This window comes from Stegodyphus dumicola, chromosome X2, assembly GCF_044657685.1.
Source record: "Stegodyphus dumicola isolate Sdum_Otavi_A_Nest chromosome X2, ASM4465768v1".
Lineage (NCBI taxonomy): Eukaryota > Metazoa > Arthropoda > Arachnida > Araneae > Eresidae > Stegodyphus > Stegodyphus dumicola.
Genome location: NC_140781.1, coordinates 51,437,939 through 51,461,487, shown reverse-complemented (window position 1 = coordinate 51,461,487; position 23,549 = coordinate 51,437,939). Strand labels below are relative to the sequence as shown.

The following is a 23,549-nucleotide window of genomic DNA, read 5'->3' as shown; positions in this document are numbered from 1 at the left end:
ATAATGATAAACTTCTTTATTTCTTACTATAGCTTGACACTTGATGGCTTTTCGAATCTATTAAAGTTTGTTGAAGAAAATTACTAGAAATTACCTTCATTGCGGATTGTAGACGGTCATTCGTCAATCGGGTTTTTCCATATTAAATTTTAACTGTGAATAAAAGCTGTTTGGTATTAATGCATTTCTAAACAAAGCGATTATTCTTAAAACAAAAATTCATAATGGAGTATATTTCGTTTTCGACAAGTACGAATAAAAGTTAATAAAATCCGTATCTTCAAATATTTTAATAAGATTTATGTCACACTGGGAATTAATTAGCTCTATTTACAAATTTTCTGGTACCCTAGTCATGTTCATTTTTAATGGTAATGAAAACGATATAAACTCGGACTTCAAATTTTCGCCATCGATGGAACAGCTGGCCCACTGGGCTGGGTGCTTTTCAGCCTGTTGGATCCCATCAATGGAATTAAAAAATAAATACATAAATAAATATAAATAAAGAGCTTAGTACTGTGTCCTACTGTAATTGACCACACGAAACGAGGAACATTGAAATAAGGACCAGAACATGGAAAGAAGGTGCATGGTGGTAACTAATGAGATTAAGGGGAACACTTATTATGGTACATGTTAGGCAGACAGTTATACAGTTATGGTACATGTTAGGCATATAGTTATATTAAGGATATGCTATATAATCAGGTACAGATGTAAAGATGAACAAATGCATTACAAATTGTAAGATACGTCAAAAGAGTTCTGGATTAATTATAAAATTAAATATAATTAAAAATAAAACAAGGCAAAACAAAAGCAAAATAAAAAGACATTAAGTAAATTAATATGTGTACAGAGCGGGCTACTGACGGCACGGTGTCCAAGGAAATAAGTCACTCCAGGCTGTCAGCAATGCTTTTAGCAATGGTACTGCAGTCTCTAATGCGGCTGAGAGCATATTGCAACATCATATCTGAATTAAATACATAATTAAAATGCCTTGGAGGGCCACATAGTGTTGCTTCGTTCCATTTGACCTGTGTGCTGCCGGTTTGAGACCACTGACTTGTACGATGGCCCCCATATGTATGCCGAAGTTACTCTGCAAAAAACATTTTAGTAATTTTCTCTCTCCTTCCAGCATGCCTTCGTGGTGTAACGGTAGCACACTCGCGCATATGCGAGAGATTCGAATCCCAGCGAGGGCACTCCATATTTTACATGTCTCCTGCTTCAAAATAACCTAATGACTCTACAAATACCATACTTGGGGATAAAACTGGGTAAAAACGTTTTCTTTAATAGTAAGAAATAGATGATAAATTACATATATCAATTAAGCTACCCATATAAGACAGATATTGTTTTCAAAAGGCCATTTCATAGGGGGATACCATCTTTTATTCGGGACGTTGCAGTTCTTACAAATCAATGACCTAGTTCGAAAGATGGTTTTCAGTAGCATTTTAAAATGTTAAAATTTTATGGTTGTAATATAAATTTGCTTTTGCTCTAATATAAATTGCTTTTGCATAGGAATTTATAAATTTTTCTTAACCATCACATTTTTTACTCATAAAATATTTCATAAGTAATCAAGATATTTAGTGCTTTTAAAAGCATAAATTTATAATTTTACGTAGGAGTAATCACATAAGATAGTATAAATTCTAATTTTTTCAAGTCTTTTAAGTTCAAGAAAGAGAAGACATTTTAATAACATTTTGATGTTTTGGTTTTAAAAATTTATGCAAATAATTTGCAGTTAATATATTACAGCGATAGCGATATAAATTATTATCCATTAATACTTTTTCTTTGTTATAAATGATCTCTTAATTATTAAAGTTATATACCTTAAACGAAGTCGCACGCAGACATCCTACTCCACGTTCTATCTTGATTATTTTCACAGTGCTAGCTTTATGTTGGCAAAAAAATGAAAAGCTTTATAATTTTTCTTGGAAAATATTTGATAATAGTAAGTTTACAGATTAGTGAAGAACAGAGGACATCTTATAGCCTTCTTTTTATTTACGTTCACTTGCCTTTTCGATGACTTCGAAGCTACTCCAAGATGACGACATAGATTTTTTTTAATGCAGTGGGATGACTTCACTAGTAAAAGCAGCCTATCAAAAAGGAGAAAATAGCTGGAAAGCGAGCTAAGCAAGCTGAAGCTCTCGAAACATTGGACAATCCTTATCTCATGATCATATCTCGGGGCGCGAAATTTCCCCCTCAAAAGATTTTGCGAAATATTACAGGCTGAATTAATTTCCTGGAAAGTAGGTCAAGTGAACCAGCTCTTCTCCCCCCCAACACGCTTTTGCTTTATATATGGAGTTAGAGTGTCATTTTGTCCTATCTTGATCCCAAGTCAGGCCTCCTTCTGGGAGGCCTGACTTGGGACTTTCTTGACTGACTTGGGACCTTCTGACTTTCCTTCTGGGCCTGACTTGGGATCGACATGAATGAGGTCCAAGCTGCAGTGTGCGATCTAGTCAACTATGGGTTCGACTTCTTAGCCGATGGTAGAAACTGGTGGTTGCCGGTGGCAAAAGCCACAGAACTGGAATCTTCGGTATGACCCCATAGTAAGTACTTAACCTTTACATTTGCTTTATGTCTTCAGACCGCTTTATGTCAGTAGGAGTAAAAGTGAAATAAAATTTTTGGACATCACAATGTGAATTTTAGGCTTAATTAAAGCAATTTCGTAATTACGATTTGGTGAAGTAAACGTTTTCGCTGCAACTTTTCTCGGGTTGTTATTTTTAGACTTTATTAAAATATTACGTGCTTTACTCTTTTAAAGCTCAGTATTGATTTCTTTTTAAGGTTAATATTTCAAATGCTAAAACTAAATTTCTCCTTAAAACGTTTTGTGGAACACTCTTTAGAACCGTGTAATAATTAGCACCGTTATTTAGTCTTTTTAAAGACCTCCAGTGGTTCTTAGAATTCTGTTTGAAGTCACATAATTTTAGGTTTTTTTTTTTAACTTAATATTATTGTTCCTTAGTACTCTTGTTATATCTATTTTAGGTGACGTTTACAAGTGGCATATTTAAATGACATACATTTAAATAGCAGTCTAAAAATAATAGTCATTATAAATTTTATCAGGTTCTGTTTTAAAAAAATATTTGGAACAGCTAATTATTTGAAATACTTTATTCTTAAATTTATAAATATTAAGAATACTCTTAATTAATACTTATTTATATTAACAATGCGTTTGTACTAATAGCAGCTTCAACATAAATGAATTTTTTAAATTTTAGAATTACTTTGCTAAGGAATTTTAAGTTACTCTGAAGCTGCTTATGTTTTTATAAATTAATCCTGTTAAATAACTGTAGGTTGCTATAACTTAAATATGCTTATTTTTCTGTATTTAAATGGAATATTGCTGAGACATTTTGGGGGAAATAATTCTGAATAAACCTATTAAATATGCTTTCTGACACTTATTTTAAATAGCATTCTAAACGTTCACATTTATAACACATTTTTTACTTCATATTTTTGAATATGATCTTAAGATTTTAAAGACAGTAACCGTTTTCAATTAAAAATCATTATTTCCAGTAAGTTGATGATGATTTTTTAAAATTTTACACGCATCCAAATTGCTGGTAGGTATTATTTCTTTATAAAACAATAGCCATTAGTTTCAGAAAATTCCTTTGAAACTTGTAACTTTTTTAAAAAAATATTTCATGTTTCCATAAAAATATTTATATATCATATGAGACTGACGAAACTTAAATTACAATGAACTTAAATTTCTTTCTAAACTTAGTTTTCATGACGCTGCTAATTTTTATATATTAAGTTACATACTTCAAAAATTTTACAACATTCTTGAATGTATAGGTAATTCGCAAAAGGAAACTTGCTCGACATGAGAGAAAAACCGGTGTTTCAAATTGTTTTAGGTAAGCTTTTAGTTTCACTTTCATATTTTACTTTAACAAGCCCATATGTGTTAAAAATAATAAAACGCATGATTTTGTTTCAGTTTAAAATTAAAATTTAAATCTCCTTTCCAAGCAATTAAAAAAAAATTTACCTTAGAATGAATAATGCTATGGAACGATTTACTGATATACTTTCTTTTTGAACCAAACTATAAAAAAAATTCAGTGTTAGTTTCGAATTTTCTCTTAACGTATTGAACAAGTTACTGAAAGGCCATTTTCAAGTTCAGTTCAAGTTTCGTAAAGCAGTTCCCAGCCTGGTGACCTACCTGCATGTAGTTGCTCCAAAAATAAATAGAAATTTTCAAAAAGGAAAGAAAAATCCGAAATATAAATAAAATCTGTATCTGAAAGAATTCATTTTTTTACAGTTTGTCAACCTTGTAGTTTACCTGTAGGTTGCTATAACTTAATACTCTTGGACTTAATGCTCTTGGACTCTTTCCTGTTAAGACAACTCTTTTTGCTTTTCTAACTTTATTATTAAACATTGCTTTCTTCGTCCTTACACCACATAAAATTCTACAGCAAAGTCACAAAATATTTAAAAACAGCATACCTTTAGAATTACTGATAGAGTGTTAAGTGTTACCATTAACTTAGGATAAGTAAGTTAAAGCTACTTTCATGTCTCTCCTGTATTTAATAGTGAGATGTATTTATGTATTTATGAATGAAGAATACTTTTAAAAATACTGTAGCATTTTTATATGGGATTTATTTAGAATACTTGCAATCTGAAGGACAGGAGAGCTTTTTACGAGGAGGAACGTATGAGCCAGATTTTACACCTGTATTCTTTAAATATGAGGTAAGTTTATAATCTTACCCTTCAGATTTTATATTAAAAGACATGTATCTCTTAAAAATACCGAAACTAAAATTCTGTTTAGTTTAGCTGAAAAATTAAATACCTCTCTCAAACAAAGATTTTAAATTTTTTCTTAGAATTTTGAAATGAGCATTATTCAATAAAAAATCATCACGTTTTTTAATCAAACTATAAAAATTGATAATATTCTTAATTTTGTTCAAAGGTTTTTATCAGCTTACCAAATGAAATGCGTTTCGTTTACTAAAAAACATTTTTAGATTGGTTTGAATAGTACAAGAAATTAAAGATGTTCACACAGCACAGCCCTATCATTCAACGGTCAGTACAATAAAACGCTTATTAGAGGTTGCTTTTGAATCCGAACGCGGCCTAATATAATAACAGGATTTCTCTCTCACACAATATATACTCTCCGAACTAAGATTTAAGGAATATTTCAAAGATATTCCTTTTGTTGAAATTTAGATTGAAATCCTTGCATTTCGATCATGCAAAATGAGAAATGAAACTATGAGATTATAAAGTGAACCAGGGAGAGACATTCATATTCTCAACTCCTAAGTATCATGAAATGTCTTCGTGGAGGACTTTTTAAAGGAAATGGCTCAAATTTACGTTACACATTTCGAAAACTGTCCCATACAGCCAGCCCATTCGCTGGAATTTCACAGTTCAGCGTTCTTATCGTTTGACCGCTGATGGGTTCATCAAAGTTTTGCAAAGATTAATTTATTGACATGCATTAAGATTTCATTAAGGCTCATTAAGATTCATGACGTTCATTAAGATTTGAAGGGCCCATAGGCCACACTGAGATGCAATAGAAACATTCGTCAAAATATAACGCGAATACTTCAATTTTAGGTTGTAGCTGAATCCTGGTATCTTTCCATGGCGGCCTTGAATGCCACACAGTTTCGGTATGCCGTCTACAGAAATTAAACATAATTTCTAAATAATCGTTGCGCTGCGTTTTCTAAAATTCTCGAATGAGTTTGATAGTTATTGACATAGATATTCTACTACAATTAGCAGCTTATATCGTATTATATGTGGCCACCAGCTGAACACTGAACACTGGTAGTTCGGTCCGGGGCTGGAATCCCGGCAAATGGGCTAGCTACATAAGTGCTTTCATGGTCTTTCCCCCTATGTGTAACGTGTATATTATTCGATTTTCTTTAGAAAGTCTTTCACGAAACATCCTTCCTCTTATGCAGATAGCCCACGGGTGCTTTGCCATAATTAAATAAACCAATCCAAGCCATAGTATATATGTAACTGTACGACGCGATTGTGTGATTCATTTTCTATTAATATTTGAAGAGTAACTGATTTTTTTTTGTAAAGTATGCTGAGAAAAACAACCTTAAGATTCAAAAATCTTAATTCAAATTGAAAAAATTCAAGAAACTTTAAGGAATCGGATTCAAGAAACTTAAGATTCGTCCTAGCTCTAAAATAAACTGCAAACTATGTTAATAGTGTTCTGAAAACTTCAACGGAAAGCCTTTCTTACACAGTGTACTAACTCTGACGAGAAATCTAATTTCAACAGAAAATTCTATTATATTTAAATGCTAATATAATCTAAAATTGCTCTTGTGCTTGTGTGAAAAATTAGCTTCATTCTTAATTCCTAATTCTAGTGTCTTTAAATATTTTAATTTACTTGAAATAACTTTATATTTCCATTTAATAGACTATTACAGAATTATTAAAAAAATTTATATAGGTATTCGAAAACTGATGAAATATGCTTGTTTACAAGAGTCAAATATTATGGACCAAACGATGAAGTTTTTTACGTTGACGTTGGGTAAGTTTTTAGTGGTATTTAAAATATTTTGTGTATTAAAAGTTATAAAATGTGATCTGCTTAGCTCAGTTTAAAATTTAAATTTAAATCTTTTTTTGACAAAGTAATTTCTAAAATTTTACGTGCTAAAAATAATTCATTTTTATGTCTTCTTTAGGAATCTAACTAAAAAGAAATTACATTGCTAGTTTTGACTCAGTTTTCTCTTAATTTATTAATGCAGATGCATTTTATTTGATACCATGTCATATTTCATGTTTACTTATCTGCTATTTTACTTTTACAAGCAAATTTATTTCGAATACATTTTACTTTTCTTTTATTGTTTTTCAAATTATGCACTGATTGATATGAAAGAATTAGAAAGTTAATTTAAGAAATAAACATGAAATAATGTTAGGATACCTCTTTGGATAATGCGATTGAAAACAAAATTCTCATTTTCGTCTTTCGAAAAGATTGACCTCTTTGGGTAACTGACTGATTGATTGGGTAATGAGATTGAATTTGCTTCCAATAGAGGCATTAACAAAATGTTAAAAATCTCTCTCTGGGCACTGAAAATGGAAAAAACACTGTTACTAATAATTGCATACAGGTACACATATGTATTATTGTATGTATTTTTTGCCTTAAAATGCATTTTACAAGTAAAGGTCGAAATTTTAAAGTAAAACAACCAATTTCTTGTTTATATAATTCTAATTTATCATCTTTAAAAGTAATATTATGTCTAAAATTCTAAATTTAAGATATTTTCTTTAGTAAGACTTTTTCTCCGATGTCAAGTGGAAACACGAGGACACGTTGTTTGATTGGTTAGCTGTTCACTCTAAGACAGTACAGTCTGATTACCCGAACTTTCGATTACCTGGTTACACCATATAAATCTAATTCATGCTAGAAATTTTTATTTTAATTGAAATAATACTGAATTTCAATTAACCCTATTCCTACCAAGCAAAACTTTTTTGAACAAAAATCCTGACGTCTCGCAGCTAAAGCCAGAGTTTCTACTATTTGTCAATTTTTACTCGCACAGTTTTTACCTAATTATTCTTAGCTACGTTGCGTTAGTTCAACAGCATTTTTCCCCTTCAGCTTAGCAGTTAAGCAATCAAACGAGAATACTTTTTGCCACAAAAGTGGTGGAGCAAAATAAAGTGAAGTATTTTAGTGTATTGTATGGTTTATTTTCTGCAATGCGTTAAAAAAGTATCAAGTGAAATTTCACGCATAATGCTGTAATATACAAAGAACGACAGACCAAAGTAATCAGTATGCAGTCATCATATCTGTCTTTTATTCTACACTTTTGTAATTAATTGTCGTTTTAGTTAACGAATTTATTTCAGTGACCGATAATTTCGTATTTTCCGATATCCTAGCTCATCGGACTACCAGAATAATCGAGTATAAGATGAATAATCAAGATTCCATCGTATTTTTATACGATAAATGTAAATAATTTAAATAATTAATAACTTTAATTGTTATCTAAAAGAGATGTTGTCTTGTAGTAATTCTTCATTCAACTTTTTAGTACTAATTTTTCATTGTAGTACCTTGAACTGTCTTAAATCTTTAGTGAAACCTGAAGTAATCATTCCGAATACTCCTAATATTTCCACGTGTGTATCACAATTCTTCATTTTTGTCGTTCTGCAAAAATTCGCCTAAGAAGTCTGAATTATTTTGTGTTTTTAATAAAGAATATATACATTTATATGGAATAGGTAATGCAAACTTCATGATAATTTTTTTAACGTTGTGTACAACAGAGCAATTTTCATTAAGTATTTCAAGCCACTGTACTTCTGCGTGATTAATAATTAGTTGCATAGCGGAAACAGGTGGGTGTGGTCCACTATAAAATCCTCTTTGACGATTTTCCGCTATTCAAATTTTTCAGCTTTTTATGAAGCGTGTTTTTTTTAATCGAAAGCAGGTAATATTTTTTCCGAGCTGAAGCAGGGATTTCTTTTATATAGCTCTAAACAGAGCATCTGTCATAAATTGTTTCAAATCAGGAAGCTTTTGCGTTACGAAAAAATAGGAAGAATACCTGTGAAAAGTTTGTAATACCTTTTTAGTAATGATATACTGCAAAAGGTTCTTACGTTTGGGAATGTCACTAAAATATGCAATTTCTAAATTACGTCATTTTTAAATGTGTCAGAGGTTAAGTCAATTTGCTTAAAATGTGGTATCATTGGGCATCTCTCATTTTTTTCCTGCGGAAGAAAAATGCGCAATTTAATCGACCATAATCGAAATTTTGAGGAAAATTACAAAACTAATCTTGAAGATAAAATTTTGTCAAAATCGTTCCAAAGGCAAGACTAGGAAGAAATTAAACAATTCATTATTACTATATGAGTTTGGATGACTATTACACATGCATTTTATAAGTAAGAAAGAAACTCGTTTCATAATCAAATTTAATAGCTATAAGCTCTTAAGAAAAGATATTTCGACGTGAAAATAAAACTAGTGAGCCTTCTCTAAAACGATCACTCAACGGTTTAGTTTTGGTCTCCTCTAAGGACAGTCGCTTAGAGAGGATGACTATCGATGACAGTGATTATTGATTCCAATTCAATTGGAGTCCAATTCAATTCAATTCAAAAAATTCCTTGGAGTCTATTAAAGAAACATTTTGAAATAGAAGTGTGATGTATAGTTTGATTCATTAATATCATTATTTTAATAAAATAACAAATTAATCACGCAAATAAATAACGAATAATTTAGCAGAAAATTCTTAGGAAATAAATTTATTCATAATTTCTGAAATGCTGAGAGTGAAAATATTCGTGTATTTTTTTTAAAACTAAAAATACATTACTTTATAAATTATTTTAGTAACTGAACATTGTTCACAGAATGAATTCTAGCTCTAAATCTAATTATTTCTTTTACCAATTTGAACAACATAAATAAATCAACTACCGTTTTATTTCTTAAATTACTACCCTCTTATTTTAACTTATATTTTCTAAATTACGCTCCAGTTATTTTAATTTACAATTCTCAAATTACGATCTAATTACTGTAGTTTATTTAGAGAATTTAGAAACCCTTCTATAGAAATACAGAAAACACTCTCTTTCTATTAAAATGCTCATCCAATAAAATATGCTTACTTGATTTTTAGCTTTTTGGCAAATTACTTTCCTTTTTAAAGCAGCTTGAACTTCTTAAATACGTCATCTCATTACTTCTTAAATTACAACTCAATTATTTAGTTGGTTTATATGCAGATCTTAGGCACTATTGCATAGTCATTATGCAATAGTGATTCTTAATTTTAAATGACGTGATAATTAAAAGATTGAAAAGTTATGTTTCAATAACCAGTACTTTTTTTTTACTTTCCTTTTCATTTTAGTATTAAAAACATTAAATGTTTCTATCCAGCCCGTGAAAACAGCGTTCTTTAGCCAGGAGATTTGATTTCAATAACGTCCTTTTTTGAACTTATCTTTACACTGATAATGGGCAGCCAACCACTGAGTTGAATTAGCATCTCTGTCAGGAAACCCCATTATAAGAACTATTTTATAAACTTGAGGTGCATGATTTTTTTCCCTGGGTCTGCTTCCTTTTAAAGTTTTCAGGTTAGAATTCTGCTAAATGCCTATTCATCATGAAAATGTAATGCTGGATGATTTAAAAAAGTGGTTTAATTTATGTATCTCAGTTGAAAAGAGCAAAGTATAAGAAAGGTGTCCATAATTCCATGCGTTTATTATTCGAAATACTTAAATAATCAGGCTCTTCTGGCAGTAATGAAATAGTTAATTAATCTGTGTGCGTGTTTTTCTCATTCTAGCCACAGTTAACAGTGCTTAATTATTAAATTTTGTTATATGTATAGCTATCCATTTAAGAAATACTGTAATTAATTTCCTGATGTATTTATAATGGTTAACAATCATTTTCTTTAATTTCACCATAAAAAAAGACTTGGATTAAATTCCTTGCATTTAAAGGGGGAAAGGGAAATATTACCATTCTTCTTTCAGGGAAACAACAAAAGATATTTATCTTTAAAATGCATAATTATGAATAAATATTTCTTAGTGAAATGTATGTTAGATATGAAATACCAGTTTTATGACTTTTAGAAATTCTACTAGGATAAGTGTAAGGCGCACAATATTTTAAAATGCATTTAAACCTGCTAATGCAGCTTGTTTAATAAAGTAACCTTGTTAACCCTTTGTATTCAAAGATTCTTTCGAGGTATAACCCCAATATATTTCCGTCTCATGATTTATAACACTTGTGTGAAACGTGTTATTTTCCATAATATACTAGATCATTTAGTATCATAAACATAAATTACGCGCTCTAACCAACTATTCTTTGCGGAAGTAGCAGTTATCAAGTTACCCACATAAGAATGAATCTCATAGAAGAAACTGCCAGCTATCCATCAACTGAGAGGTACTTATATATAATAATCCATTAGCTATCCATACAAGAATTTCCTGGCAAAGGGCTATCCAACAGAACAGTAGAATAGCCTTCTTAATTAGTGCATCTCCCATGCCAAGTAAGTATTCACTATGGGTGCTAACCAATAGCCGAGGAACTAAAGCCACTGCATTGGTAGTTTTTCTCCAGTTCGTTTCCTGTAAGCTGGTTTCGCATATTACCTAATAGGAATTAATGGTATTATTCTGAATCTTTCTCATATCTATAGTAAACTAGCGGAAGTACGCGATGCTAGTTAGTTTGAGAATAATGTACCTAACAACAGAGAGAACGTTACCGCTGTAATCCTTTTCTGATAACGATGCAAAAAAATACGATTCATAGTCATATATTTTTCAGTCTGATGGCATATGGAACCCACAAAAAATTTCAAAAGAAAAATAAACTAATTCTCTCTCATTATATCAGCAACAATGGCACGCAGTTTTTAATGATTTTCGTCTTTCTAATCAAATGGTCGTGAAAGCTCAATTTCCATCCAATATTTCACCTATATTCAATTTTAGTCTATTAAATATGGCAAAAAATTTATCATAATTGATCAGAAATGAATAACGCGAACAAGCAAACAGACGTATATAGATTTTGAAAAACTTACAAATTTTTGATTAACAAACTCTGCGATTTGACAGCGAGCAGTAGCAGCACTTCTCGAAATAAAGCATTTTTATAACCAATGTGCGAGACTGTTGCCACTCGGAAAAATGAGTGCGAAAATTAGCGTTTTCAGAGTTTTTAATTAATATCTTGGCTGATTATTTATTAAGTCGTACAAAGATGGGAACAGTCGAAATGGTATCCCACGAATTTTCGGAATCAGGTATATTTACTGTTTGGCAATGCTATTTTCATTTCATTGTAAAACTTTGAAATATTTTATTAACAAACTCTACGATTTGACAGCGAGCAGTGAACAAATATTATAAATAAAACAAGTCGAAATAAAGCAAGTTTTTATCTCCAGCGGGCGGGACAATTGCCACTCGGAAAAAATCAGGGCGAAAATTAGCGTTTTCAGAATTTTTAATTAATATCTCTGATTTTAGCTACTTTTTTTGGAAAAAAAAGTGAAAAAAAGGTCGATGTCGGACATCGACCTTTTCCAGGACCCAGAAAAGAATTCTAGAAAGTTTGGTGATGATAGCTATAGTAGTGACTGAGTTAATCGCGAACAAATACACATTCTTCTTTATAGTATATATAGATAGTAGAGCTACCAGAGTGCAAAGAATTGATATTTACGTGTAGAACCAAATACAAATGCAAATGCAAGAGATCGTTTAGCGAAGCTGTTTAGTATGTTAACTCATTTGTAGATTATCATTCAAAGACAAGCACTTCATCCTGCATATTTACTTAAAATAAGTTTTATCTTTCGTAATCGTTTTAAAATGCTTCACTACTTTTAGTTAAAATGTTTGAGGGGGGTAATTAACAAATAAGCAAAGAGATCAAATCTGATAAATAATACAATTTTTTATTACTGTAGCAAATGAGATTCTTCATTGCTGATAGTAAATATTTTTATATCCACAGTTGCAACAAAGCTTCCTCAGAAGGAAATATTCTTCTTCAGCTCAGTCAACATTTTTCATGGTCCCAAAGAAGGATGAATTCACCCGGTGACTTCGGAAATCTAATGTGATAATTTCGTGACAGCAGAACTTTCTGACGAAGGCAATCATGCTGTAAAAATTGTTATGTTTTCATATTTTATCTGTTTAAAGAGCTTTTGTTACTTCACTGTTCTGTTTCCGACTCCTGGCCAAACAGTGGCCAGTATTAAAGAATTGGGGAAATTGAGGGAAAGGTTCAACTCAGCTGTGTTTCCTGAGAAACATGAACTGTTCGAGGTTTCCCAAGAATTATTTTCCTATATATTATCATATGCCTATATATTGTTCATATTGTAAATATGAACCAGATTACCCTAAGAAGACCTACGTGAAATTATCTAGTAAATTTTTGCGTCTTCCCTTGAAATGTCGGAAGGGATGGAACAAAACGCTTTTTGCGTTTGAGAATAATGCATTCAGTTTCTTTCTACATATGCTGCATTCTTTGCAATAGCACAGAAACAGAAATTCCTATCATCAGTTCAGAAAATAATAATTAATCAAAATTAATAGGCCCACCAGCGGCCGAGCGGTAAAGTCGCTGAACACTGGTAGTTCGGTCCGAGGTTCGAATCCCGCGAACGGGCTGGCTGCATGGGTGTTTTCGTGGTTTCCCCATGTGTAACGTGCATACGAGCCAGTTTCCCTTAGAAAGTCCTCCACGAAGGCATCCCTCCCCTTAGGCAGATAGCCCTAGTGAGCTTTGCCATAATTAAATACACCACACCACACCAACACCAAAATTAATAGACAAAAAATCAAATTAAAGTTAAATCAGCGAACATAAAAAATTAAGCAATAAAAATAAATGAGTATATAAAAAGGAAAAAATTAAATAAATTATAAAAAATAGATAGAAAATGAAATTTTTTTAAAAATTTAAAAATTATTAAATAAAATAAATTTAAAATTTAAAAAAAATTTTAAAAGAATGAATTTAATCTGTTGACTAGTATTTACTTTCCTACCTACTGAAAACACTCAATAAATAAAAAAAGATCTTCATCCAATTTCGGAATAAATTATTCCCTCCCCCCAATTCCTGTCACTTCTTATAATTGAATGGAAACGATTAATAAGTTTTATGAGTCGTCATCACAGAACAAGAAAAGATTGTTGATTTTGTATGTAGTTTTAATAAAATATTGTTTGTTAATGAGTTTTTTTAACAAACTATTAGCATAAAAAACTTCGACGATAAGCTCAATGTGATATATTGGTATGTAAATATGTACTTATTATTTTTCGAGCTGCATTATTTTATTAGCTCATGTGTTTAAGTGTACTTTTTTTCACTATTGATTATTTTCTTTTATTTGTAAATACATTGAAATTTTTTCGACTCCGCTCAGTCTCTGGCTCATGTATGATACAGGGTTTCCTTAATCTTAGAATTAGTGCAATAAAACTCCAAATATGCAGATTTTTTTTTAACTGAAATCCTACCAATTCGGATAACAGGGTTGTTTTTCTGTAGGTCAAATGTCTATTTATTCGAATGAGAATGAAATTAATTAATTTTTTAACGTATTTTACTTCATTAATTTGAATTTTACTGTTAATTCTGTTTTAGTTTCGTAAAACTGCATAAAAACAAACAAAACTTTATCTTTAAAAACAATAGATATTATTTTTATTTGCGTAAGACGAAACTTATAATCTTTTTCTATTAAACTGCAATCAAACTAGAACATCATTATTCTTATTTGTCGACGGATAATAATAAAAAGAAAAAAATTAACAACGTATTATACGTTTCAGAAAATCAGTACTTGGAAAGGCTAAGAAATATCTGGTGAAGTAAAAACAAATAGAATGGCTCTACACAATGCACAATTATATTTTCCTTAATATCTATAAATTATATATTGGCGAAGTATTATGGATAAATCTACATATTGTATTCTTCTAAATTAACTTAATAGCTTCTTTAAAGGGAGGTTTTTTACAGTGTCGCCTTTTAATGTTATTTAAATTAATAAAAGTATTAGAAACACATGAATAATAATAAGCTTAACTTTACTTAACAGAGAAAAAAAAAACAAGCTATTCGGATAATTGAAATTCTGTATATTTGGAGTCTGCTAATTGGAATTTTACAATAATTGGTCGTGGTATATTTATGTATATATAGCGTTTGTCTACACTTTCACTAGAATGTAGCGTCCCAGAAACATAAGAAAATTTGTCCGTATCTGACACGAGCTGGAAGTTCATCTTCGCTCTTGAAATGAGAAATTGGGCTATCGTGTATATAGTATTGGGTTAACATATATATTTTTACTAACTGATTGTGGTATATATAGCATATTTTTTACATATTCAGTGGCGTGTAGCCTACAAAAGATATAGGCAAATTCGTCATAAAACATTTAGCTAATATGTATATAGTATTGGGTTAACATATAACAATTAACTGGTTGTGGTGTAATAATTGGTTGTGGTATATACGGTATTTCTCTGCACTTTTAGTAGAGTGTAGATAGGAGAGACATAGGCAAATTTGCCCATATATAACCAGAGCTGGAAGTTCATCTTCGCTCTTGAGAGAAAAAATGGGCTAATATGTATATAGTATTGGGTTAGCATATGGTTTATTAATTAATCGTGGTATGATACTTTGTTAATAATTATTATTTCATTAAACATTCATTAATTTCTAAATTCGTAGTTACTCATCCATCAAAAACGTTTTTAGTTTTTGATAATATTAATCGTATCGTTGGTTTCTGGGAGAGGTTTAATCTTTTGAAACGAGAGCACACGGTCACATCGCTTATGTATGTGAGTTCAAATATTTGGTTTGAAATTGCCGCCACAGCGGAAAACACAAAACTGTATTTGACGAATATTACCGAACAGCCTGTCACATCGCTGTCAAACACTAATAAACGCCAAGACTTGTGAATTAAGTACAAATTATTTGGAACCCTTACATAATGTTTCATGGATACGAAGATCACGGTTTCTTTCCAGGGAAGATCTAGAAGTAGTACTTGAAGTAGAACGCTACAGAACTAGTGTGCCCTCCACCTACATTATACTTGTCTGAGACACATTCAATTAAAAGTAAAAGGGAAGAATGATGGGCACATCACAGCCAAATTACAGATTAAATAATCATGGTCAAATAATCATGAATTAAAAATACGACAAGAAATGTCTCAATAATTAAGAAAATACACAAAGCTCAGTTGTTAGAGCATTTATCAATCGACAACTACTACCTGGATTCAGACCCTAGCCAATGCCGAGGTCTTTCCAGCAAATCTTTCCTTAGATTTTGATAAATTTTAATGTAATTAGATTTTAGTAAACTTTGTTAACTGATTAAAATCCAGTTAAATACTTAACACATAGATTTCATCCGTTGGTAAAAACATGTATACAGTTATAAAAATTTGTACTTACTCATGCCGAGCTGAGCACTTTTGTTCGCTCTAATAAAGCATTAAGCGTGATATTCAGATATGTAAATAAATAAATGTATTAACAGCGTAGAATGTATATGAATATTATATAAATGTAACAATGTAGAGGCAGTAAATTCTGCAACACGCTTTTGTTTACTCTTGCTGTGTATTCAGCATACTAATTGTTTACCTTGTACTGTGTATATTTTTATATATAATGTAGGTCCAAAAGCTTTATGGTCAGTAAATAAGCCTCAAAGGGAAACTATGCATCATTTCATAAATACTTTGTATTTTTGTTAATACATGTGTGAAGTTTAGCGAACGTCTGTATAATTCAGAGTTAGTGAAATTCTGAGTTATAAATGGTCTGAGGTATAATGTGTTTCTGATAAATATGTTTACATTGATATACACTTGTTTATTTTGAGTTAAAAACTTTTGGTAAGGGTTTGATCTTGTTAAGTTTTGTTTATAATTTAGAATTAATAAATATCAATTGTAAAAATTGGGTGTGGTATATATTTCTGATATGCAATGCACTTTATGGTCAGTAAAAAAGCCTCAAAGGTAAACTCTATGTATCATTTCATAAATACTTTGTATTTTTGTTACTACATGTGTGAAGTTTAGCGAATGTCTGTATAATTCAGAGTTAGTGAAATTCTAAGTTAGGAATGGTCTGAGGTATATTTTTCTGATAAATATGTTTACATTGATGTACACTTGTTTATTTTGAGTTAAACACTTTGGGTAAGGGTTTGATCTTGTTAAGTTTTGTTTATAATTTAGAATTAATAAATATAAATTGTAAAAAGTTCGGATGTGGTATATATTTCTGATATGCAATGCACTTTATATGTAGTTTTGCACTTATTTCTTCCAAGTTATAATTTTTTGTTAGTTTCTTATAACAACTTTTGCATATGATAATTTTTTTGTAATTCAGAAAGAATAAAATCTAACTAAACTTTTAATTTGCCTCTTTAATTGTACCATTTTGATTTAAAGTGTGGTCTGAATTTCAAATATAAATTTAGGACATAATTAACATCCTCGAAATATTTACAAAATTTCTTATTCAACTGGAACATTTTTATGGGACAATTTAGGCTGCTTATGAAACATTCCTCCCATAATCAAGAAAATTCTTTGAGGTGTAACTGGTTCGGTTATTTGGAAATCCTATATTCGACAACAGCACAATGAATTTTTCAAATTATCTCGCGCTCATACTCTTTTCTTCTCAATATAGAGTGTTCCAGTAAAATGGCGAACGGTAAATCGTTATTTAGATGTAGAACGATCGCCTAGCCTCCCTTTAACTCCATTTAGATGATAAGAAATGAAAGTAATTAGAATGTTCATACCATCGACGATGTGTATGTTGAGTTGTTATTTACAGGTCTCGTATTCAATTACGGATAATGGCACTGTTTATTTTCAGTTATTCCTCGCTCCTTAGCTCCTTTTTTACTTTCAGTTGAGGAAAAGATCTGTTCATAGTAGTTATAGGCCGTAATTTTTATAAAAATGACTAATACAATTGCATTCATGGACTAAACGAAGTTTCCAGTTATTCTTATAAAAAGCAAAAATTGCAATTTATTATGTGAAGATTTATAGCAGCTAAAGTTTACAAATTTATAGCAGGTTACGTTTACAGTTACAGTTTAATTATAAAAATAATTACGTTTACAGTTTAGCAGTTAATTATAGCAGCTAATAGTTAGATTAGATTAGATTATCTGAAAAAAGCAAAGCCCACGAGGGCTATCTGCCTTAAAAGAGCGATGTTTTCGTTAAGGACTTTATAAGGAAACCTGGGTCATATTCACATTACACACAGAAAAAACCACGAAAACCAACCATGCAGCGAACCCTGTTTTGGGGGGTCGAACTATCAGTATGCAGCAGTATTAAACACTTGGCCACTGGTTAGGCCTAGTAGCTAACGAATGAATAATAATAGTTTACCGGCTCAGACTTTGTAAGAACAAAGAAACCTGATTAATATTACATTTGAAACATTTCCATGTGATATTTTTAACGTAAATAAGTCATTTAATTTAAATCATTGATTGTATTTTCTACATTACAGCAAATTATCACTTAACTGAAATTTTCGAGTATTTGTAAATGCAGCTTCCTACTCAGCTTGTTTTATATTTAATCACCTATAATTTTGAATCTGAAATCTTGTCCCCTCCCCCGACTGGCCGACTGGCCTAGTGACTACTGAAGACTGATAATTCAAATGGACAGAATCCGAGTTCCAAAGTCTTGACAAATAGAGTGTTTAGCATAGGCGTTTTCATGGTGTTCACCCGTGTAGCATAAATGCGGGCAAGTTTACTTTATAAAATCCTCCACGAAATTATCTCTCTTCATATGCTGCTACTAACCATCATGCGCTTTACCAAAATCAATTAAAAAAACCTGCGCTGTTATTTTTTAGACTTAACCTCCTATTAGGAACATAATCTAGATCAAATCCATGAATTTATCACGACCAAGAGGAAGAAGGTTTTGTCTGCTTTTGCCTAAACCCAGTTCCGTCACAGTTTCGATGGATTACAACTTAGGTAATGGATCCGAGGGTCTATTACCAACTTTCTTCCCTTCACCAACTTTTCATGATAACTTTCGGCTGGCTGGTATTTTAAGATCCCGTATGCCCTAGAGACATGATACACTTACAAACATCCATGCCTTCTCTGAGGATTCGAACTTGGATCCAACACTCTGGCAAATTACTCCCCTATCACCCGCTCAACAGGGCGAAAAAGTAACTGCAGGCTGCAAATGAAAACCATTTATCAAAGCATGTTTTACGCACTTAGCACCAAAAGATATCTGGAGTTTAATGAAAGCGTCAATTTCTCTGAATATGACTCCTTTTAAACACAGTCATATATGTAAAAGCTTTCGGTTTCTTTTCAGTAACATATTTCAAAAGCCAAACAAGATCTAGTTTCTTCTTTTAATGCACTTTACTCTCTTTTTAATCTCCTTTACTGCCTTTAATCTACTTTATTGCATTTTAATCTACTTTACTCAGACGCCAGGTAAGTAAACCAGCTATATTTTTCATTTTCTGAGATTGCAGAATTTATCTATAACTGAGGCTTTAAACTCTAAATTTTGGAGAATAAATTCATAGAATAAGTAAATTAATTTAAATATTTTAAGCATAAATAAGTCAGTTGTTTTAAAGCATTGTTATTATATTTTTAACATCATAGCAAATGATCACTTAAGTGAAATTTTCGAGTATTTGTGAACTCAGTTTGCTTCTCATCTGAAATCCTTTTTCATATTTAACCATGTAAAACTTTTCGCTGCGCTTTGTTTAAACACCTCAGCTACATTTTTCATTTTATTAATTTGCAAAATTTACCTTTTAACTCAGGCTTCAAAATCTGTATTTTAGAGAATAAATCATAGAATAAATATATTGATTTAAATATTTTAGCGTAAATAAGTCATTTAATTTAAATCATTGATTATATTTTCTACATTCCAGCAAATTATCACTTAACTGAAATTTTCGAGTATATGTAAATGCAGTTCCCTTCTCATCTTGTTTGATCACCTATAATTTTTCGCTACTTTTATTTAAAATTGTATAAATTAACTTTTCAGCACATAAATGGAAAGCTTAATATTTGATAAGAAATGCTTGCAAGTAGTTTTTAAATAAATATAAACTGCTTTTTAAAATTCACCCTTATTATAATTATTCAATTCAAGAAAACACTAGACAGCAAATGAAAAATAACGTCAAGCATATAAAGCGATCTCAAGGCTTTCTTTCAAGGGGATAATTACTGAAATAATTAATAATAATATATCATAAATAATATATCTTTTATAATTACTGAAATATATCATAAATATTATATTACGATTTTATTTAGTTCACAGCGAGTTAAGACGAAATACATTTGAAAGGCAAGGCAATAAAAAAATTATTTGCTTTATGGTTGGTTATCCGATTGCGTAGTTTTGTAAACTATTATACAAGAGTAACTTTTCATTCATAAAACGTTACGTAAAATGACACAATGTGATCAGTCTGATTTACCTTTTCGTATCGCGACATACACGAAAGAATCAGCAGTCCGTGAAGCGCGCACACCAACATAGAAAAGAAGCCCACCGTAACACTTGAAAAAAAAAAGTGTGGAGAGGTTTCAAAAAGGAGATAGTGAGCAGCAAACAGATACGAGGGGGCGACTTGCCTGAGGGACAGACAACCATAACCTACATTCTCGTAATGTCATGGAGTGTCTTGAGTATCGCTAGTTCAGTCGGTCGAACAGATGCTGACTGCAGCAGTTAGGCTTCAGAGAAGCTCTTAGCAGTAAAACACGTAAGGGCTCAAATCGGGATAGTTTCAATTATAAAAGCCTGCGCGTTGCCTTCCGAAAGTGAAGGATTAGTCATGGAGGTCAATGGTTGAACGAAGGATGGATTTCCTAGTCTATGGACACGTGAGTTATTTTCTGTAGCATAATTTTCTTGTTTTATTGATTTTATTTTGTTCATTTGAATGCATTTCGTATGAGATAATTACGTTTCATAAAGCAAGCAAAGGTATCATGTTTTCCTCTTTAATTTTTTCCGTTATCAGCCAAAACGGAAAGAAAATTTTGAAAAGATGCGTACTCAGTTTTCGTCCAAATATATTGGACTTGCTACTTGGAAACTGTTTCATCAGACATGCCAACGTTTTTTTTTTCTTAGTGAACAGAATTTTGGCGTATTACATTTTGCATCGTACTGAGCGAAATTTGGATAAGCTGTGATTTTCAGTAGTGTTTACAAAACACAGTGCTAACGGACATAAAAGAAATTCACAGCTTTTAAACCAGCTTGTGTTCGATTTAAAACAGGGTTTCTTAAACTGTGGGTCGCGACCTGAAGCAGGAGGTCGTCAAAAATTAAGTTTTGATATTTCTTTAACTTACTATAATAATTTTACATTTGCCACATATTTTTCTGAAAATAGATAAAAATAAGGCAATCGAGAGAAAGAAAAAAACGAAAACGTTTCGACGCATTCTTTTTATAATATAAACGTTCATTTTCCTTGCTTTGCACGTGACGCTGTCATTTCGTCTGTTACTTATTTAAAATTTTCACATTGTACTATGTCTTAAAATTAGAAATTAAATTTAATGACCTAAAACTGCAATAATATATTACAGTACAAGTGAAAAAATTGACGGTTTCACTCACGAGTGTGTCGGATTTGCGCAATACTTATGGGATCCCACAAAATTTTCCTAAATATTATTGAGTCCTATGGAGGTAGCGAAAACATCTCAGTGATAAAACGGGGTTGCGACTGAAAAAAGTTTAAGAATCCTGATTTAAAGTATTAAGCCCTATATGCTTTTTAAGAGATATTGAAGGTGAACCTCTCTTCATCATTATCAAAACTTGAAATAATAAAATTATACTAACAGTTTGCGGAAGTCATTTAAAACATAGTAAAGATGAATGTAACATCAAAACAAAAGATTAAGCACTTGGGCTTCAGTCTTAATGACTCTGCTAAGGACTGCAAAAGCGTTAAGATGGGACTTCTAAAGATCGTTTAACATCGTTATTTAAAAACAAAGATATATAACATTAAGAGCAAAAAGAAGTTTTGTTTAACGGACATTTGTTTCTAGTCCTTTCAAAATGATTGTCAATAAAAGCATGAAAACTCTTTTTTCATTTTTATTTAGAAGAGTTTTGTGGAATCCAAGAACTTCTCAGATGCTGCTTTCAAATAACAAAGAATGTAGGATTTGTCGGACTAACACTCTTTTCTAGTTTTTATGCTTCGCTGATTTAGCCTAATGCTCATTTCAGGGAACAAATTGAACAAGTTTAATTTCGGAAAGAGAATAAAGTATGTTTTATAACAAGTAAGATTTACATTTCTTTACGATTAGAATCTTTAAGAATGAATTGAAAAATATTAGCTGTAAGTAATACAAATAAAAACCAATATTTGCAAAAAGAGACTAATTTTCTTAGAAATATCAATGTTAACTCAGATTTCATGAAATGGGAATTTTAACATGGTTAGAAGAGAAGCCATCACTGACTAATTATAGTATCGATAATTTAAAAAAAACTTAACAGTCACTCTGTATTGTAAAATAATAGAAATGAATAACTTTTGCCGACTTTTTATAAAACACTGTTGTTTTACATAATAAATGTAAATGTAAAACAGCCCTTTCAGAAATACCTATATACTTGCAGTTAATAACAGAATTAATTACGGTTACTAAATATCAGAATAAAATTTTGTTTAATGTCTAGAAAGATTCGATTACTAGAACAACTGTTTAGTTTATCCGTTGGCAGGTTTCTGTTAAGTGAAGCGGCAATATTACAATGCTTAGGTTCTGGGAACATTTAAGAGAATTTCAACAATCGATAGAGTGTAGTATGCAATCTTCAACATGTTCTAAAGACAATTATTTTAAATCATGATATTATCCATAAATCGTATAATAATTTGAAGGCATTTTATATGTTCAGAAATAATGATATATGCATAAAAATTTACAGATTCTAAATAAAAATCATACACTTTTCGGATAAACAGCAAATAACACTGAAATACTATAACAATAACATAATTAATATAAAAAGTTTTACACTAATAGCATTTATATATTTTTCCCTCTTAACGAAGCAAAATCATAATGATTTTTTTCAAAACCTGCTTGCTTATTTAATTTATGTTCTATAAACAGAACGACCGTGTTTGGAAGTTTTTCTGTACCAAGTGAAAATCGCACGTAAATTGTTTATGAATTTAAGTTTGCTGAAGCTTCTCTTTCCATCAGCCAGAGTAGAGTTAAGAACATTCTTATTGAAATATATGTATTCATGACTTACTTTTGGAATATCTAAACTTGTAGTTACTTTAACGTCCAGAATTATTGAAGTAGCGTGGATTTTAAAGCTAGGTGTTTCTGATGGCATTTTTTCAGCATTTTGGATACTTTGGATATACACTAAATACTGGCATTTTGGATATACACTAAACCAGGTGCTGAATTCTTTTAAATTGCTAAATCCAATGGCCTTTTAATTTTCCATAGTTTTGAAAAAGAAAATTGAAAGACAGCTCGTTTAATTTGTCGTATTTTCACTAGTTGTGAGATAAAATATTTATCGCTTGTATTTCAACTAGAAAACTTTGTTCTGTTTTCACTTAATTTGCAAAAATCTGATTTATTTACTTTGTATGGAATCTAATTTAAATAAGACCGTTTAATTGACTGCCAGATAATATTTTACACGATATTATTGAACTCATAAACTCATGAACGCATATCCTTATGACATACAACT

General features: G+C 30.8%; 2 protein-coding genes across 2 annotated transcripts in view; both read left to right on the top strand.

The window, feature by feature from the left end:
• Window positions 1–2,370: 2,370 nt before the first annotated feature.
• LOC118193258 (uncharacterized) lies at window positions 2,371–17,155 on the top strand. The gene is made up of 4 exons (XM_035364309.2): window positions 2,371–2,603; window positions 4,718–4,803; window positions 6,563–6,646; window positions 12,686–17,155. The coding sequence occupies exons 1-4, from the start codon at window positions 2,538–2,540 to the stop codon at window positions 12,792–12,794; spliced, it is 345 nt and encodes a 114-aa protein (XP_035220200.1). The 5' UTR covers window positions 2,371–2,537; the 3' UTR covers window positions 12,795–17,155.
• Window positions 17,156–20,478: 3,323 nt separating this feature from the next.
• LOC118193259 (trypsin-1-like) overlaps window positions 20,479–23,549 on the top strand; it is a 120,200-nt gene continuing 117,129 nt past the window's right edge. The window contains exon 1 of the mRNA XM_035364311.2: window positions 20,479–20,674. Coding sequence (XP_035220202.1) covers window positions 20,667–20,674 — 8 coding nt within the window. The 5' untranslated portion in view covers window positions 20,479–20,666. The remainder of the gene's footprint in view (window positions 20,675–23,549) is intronic.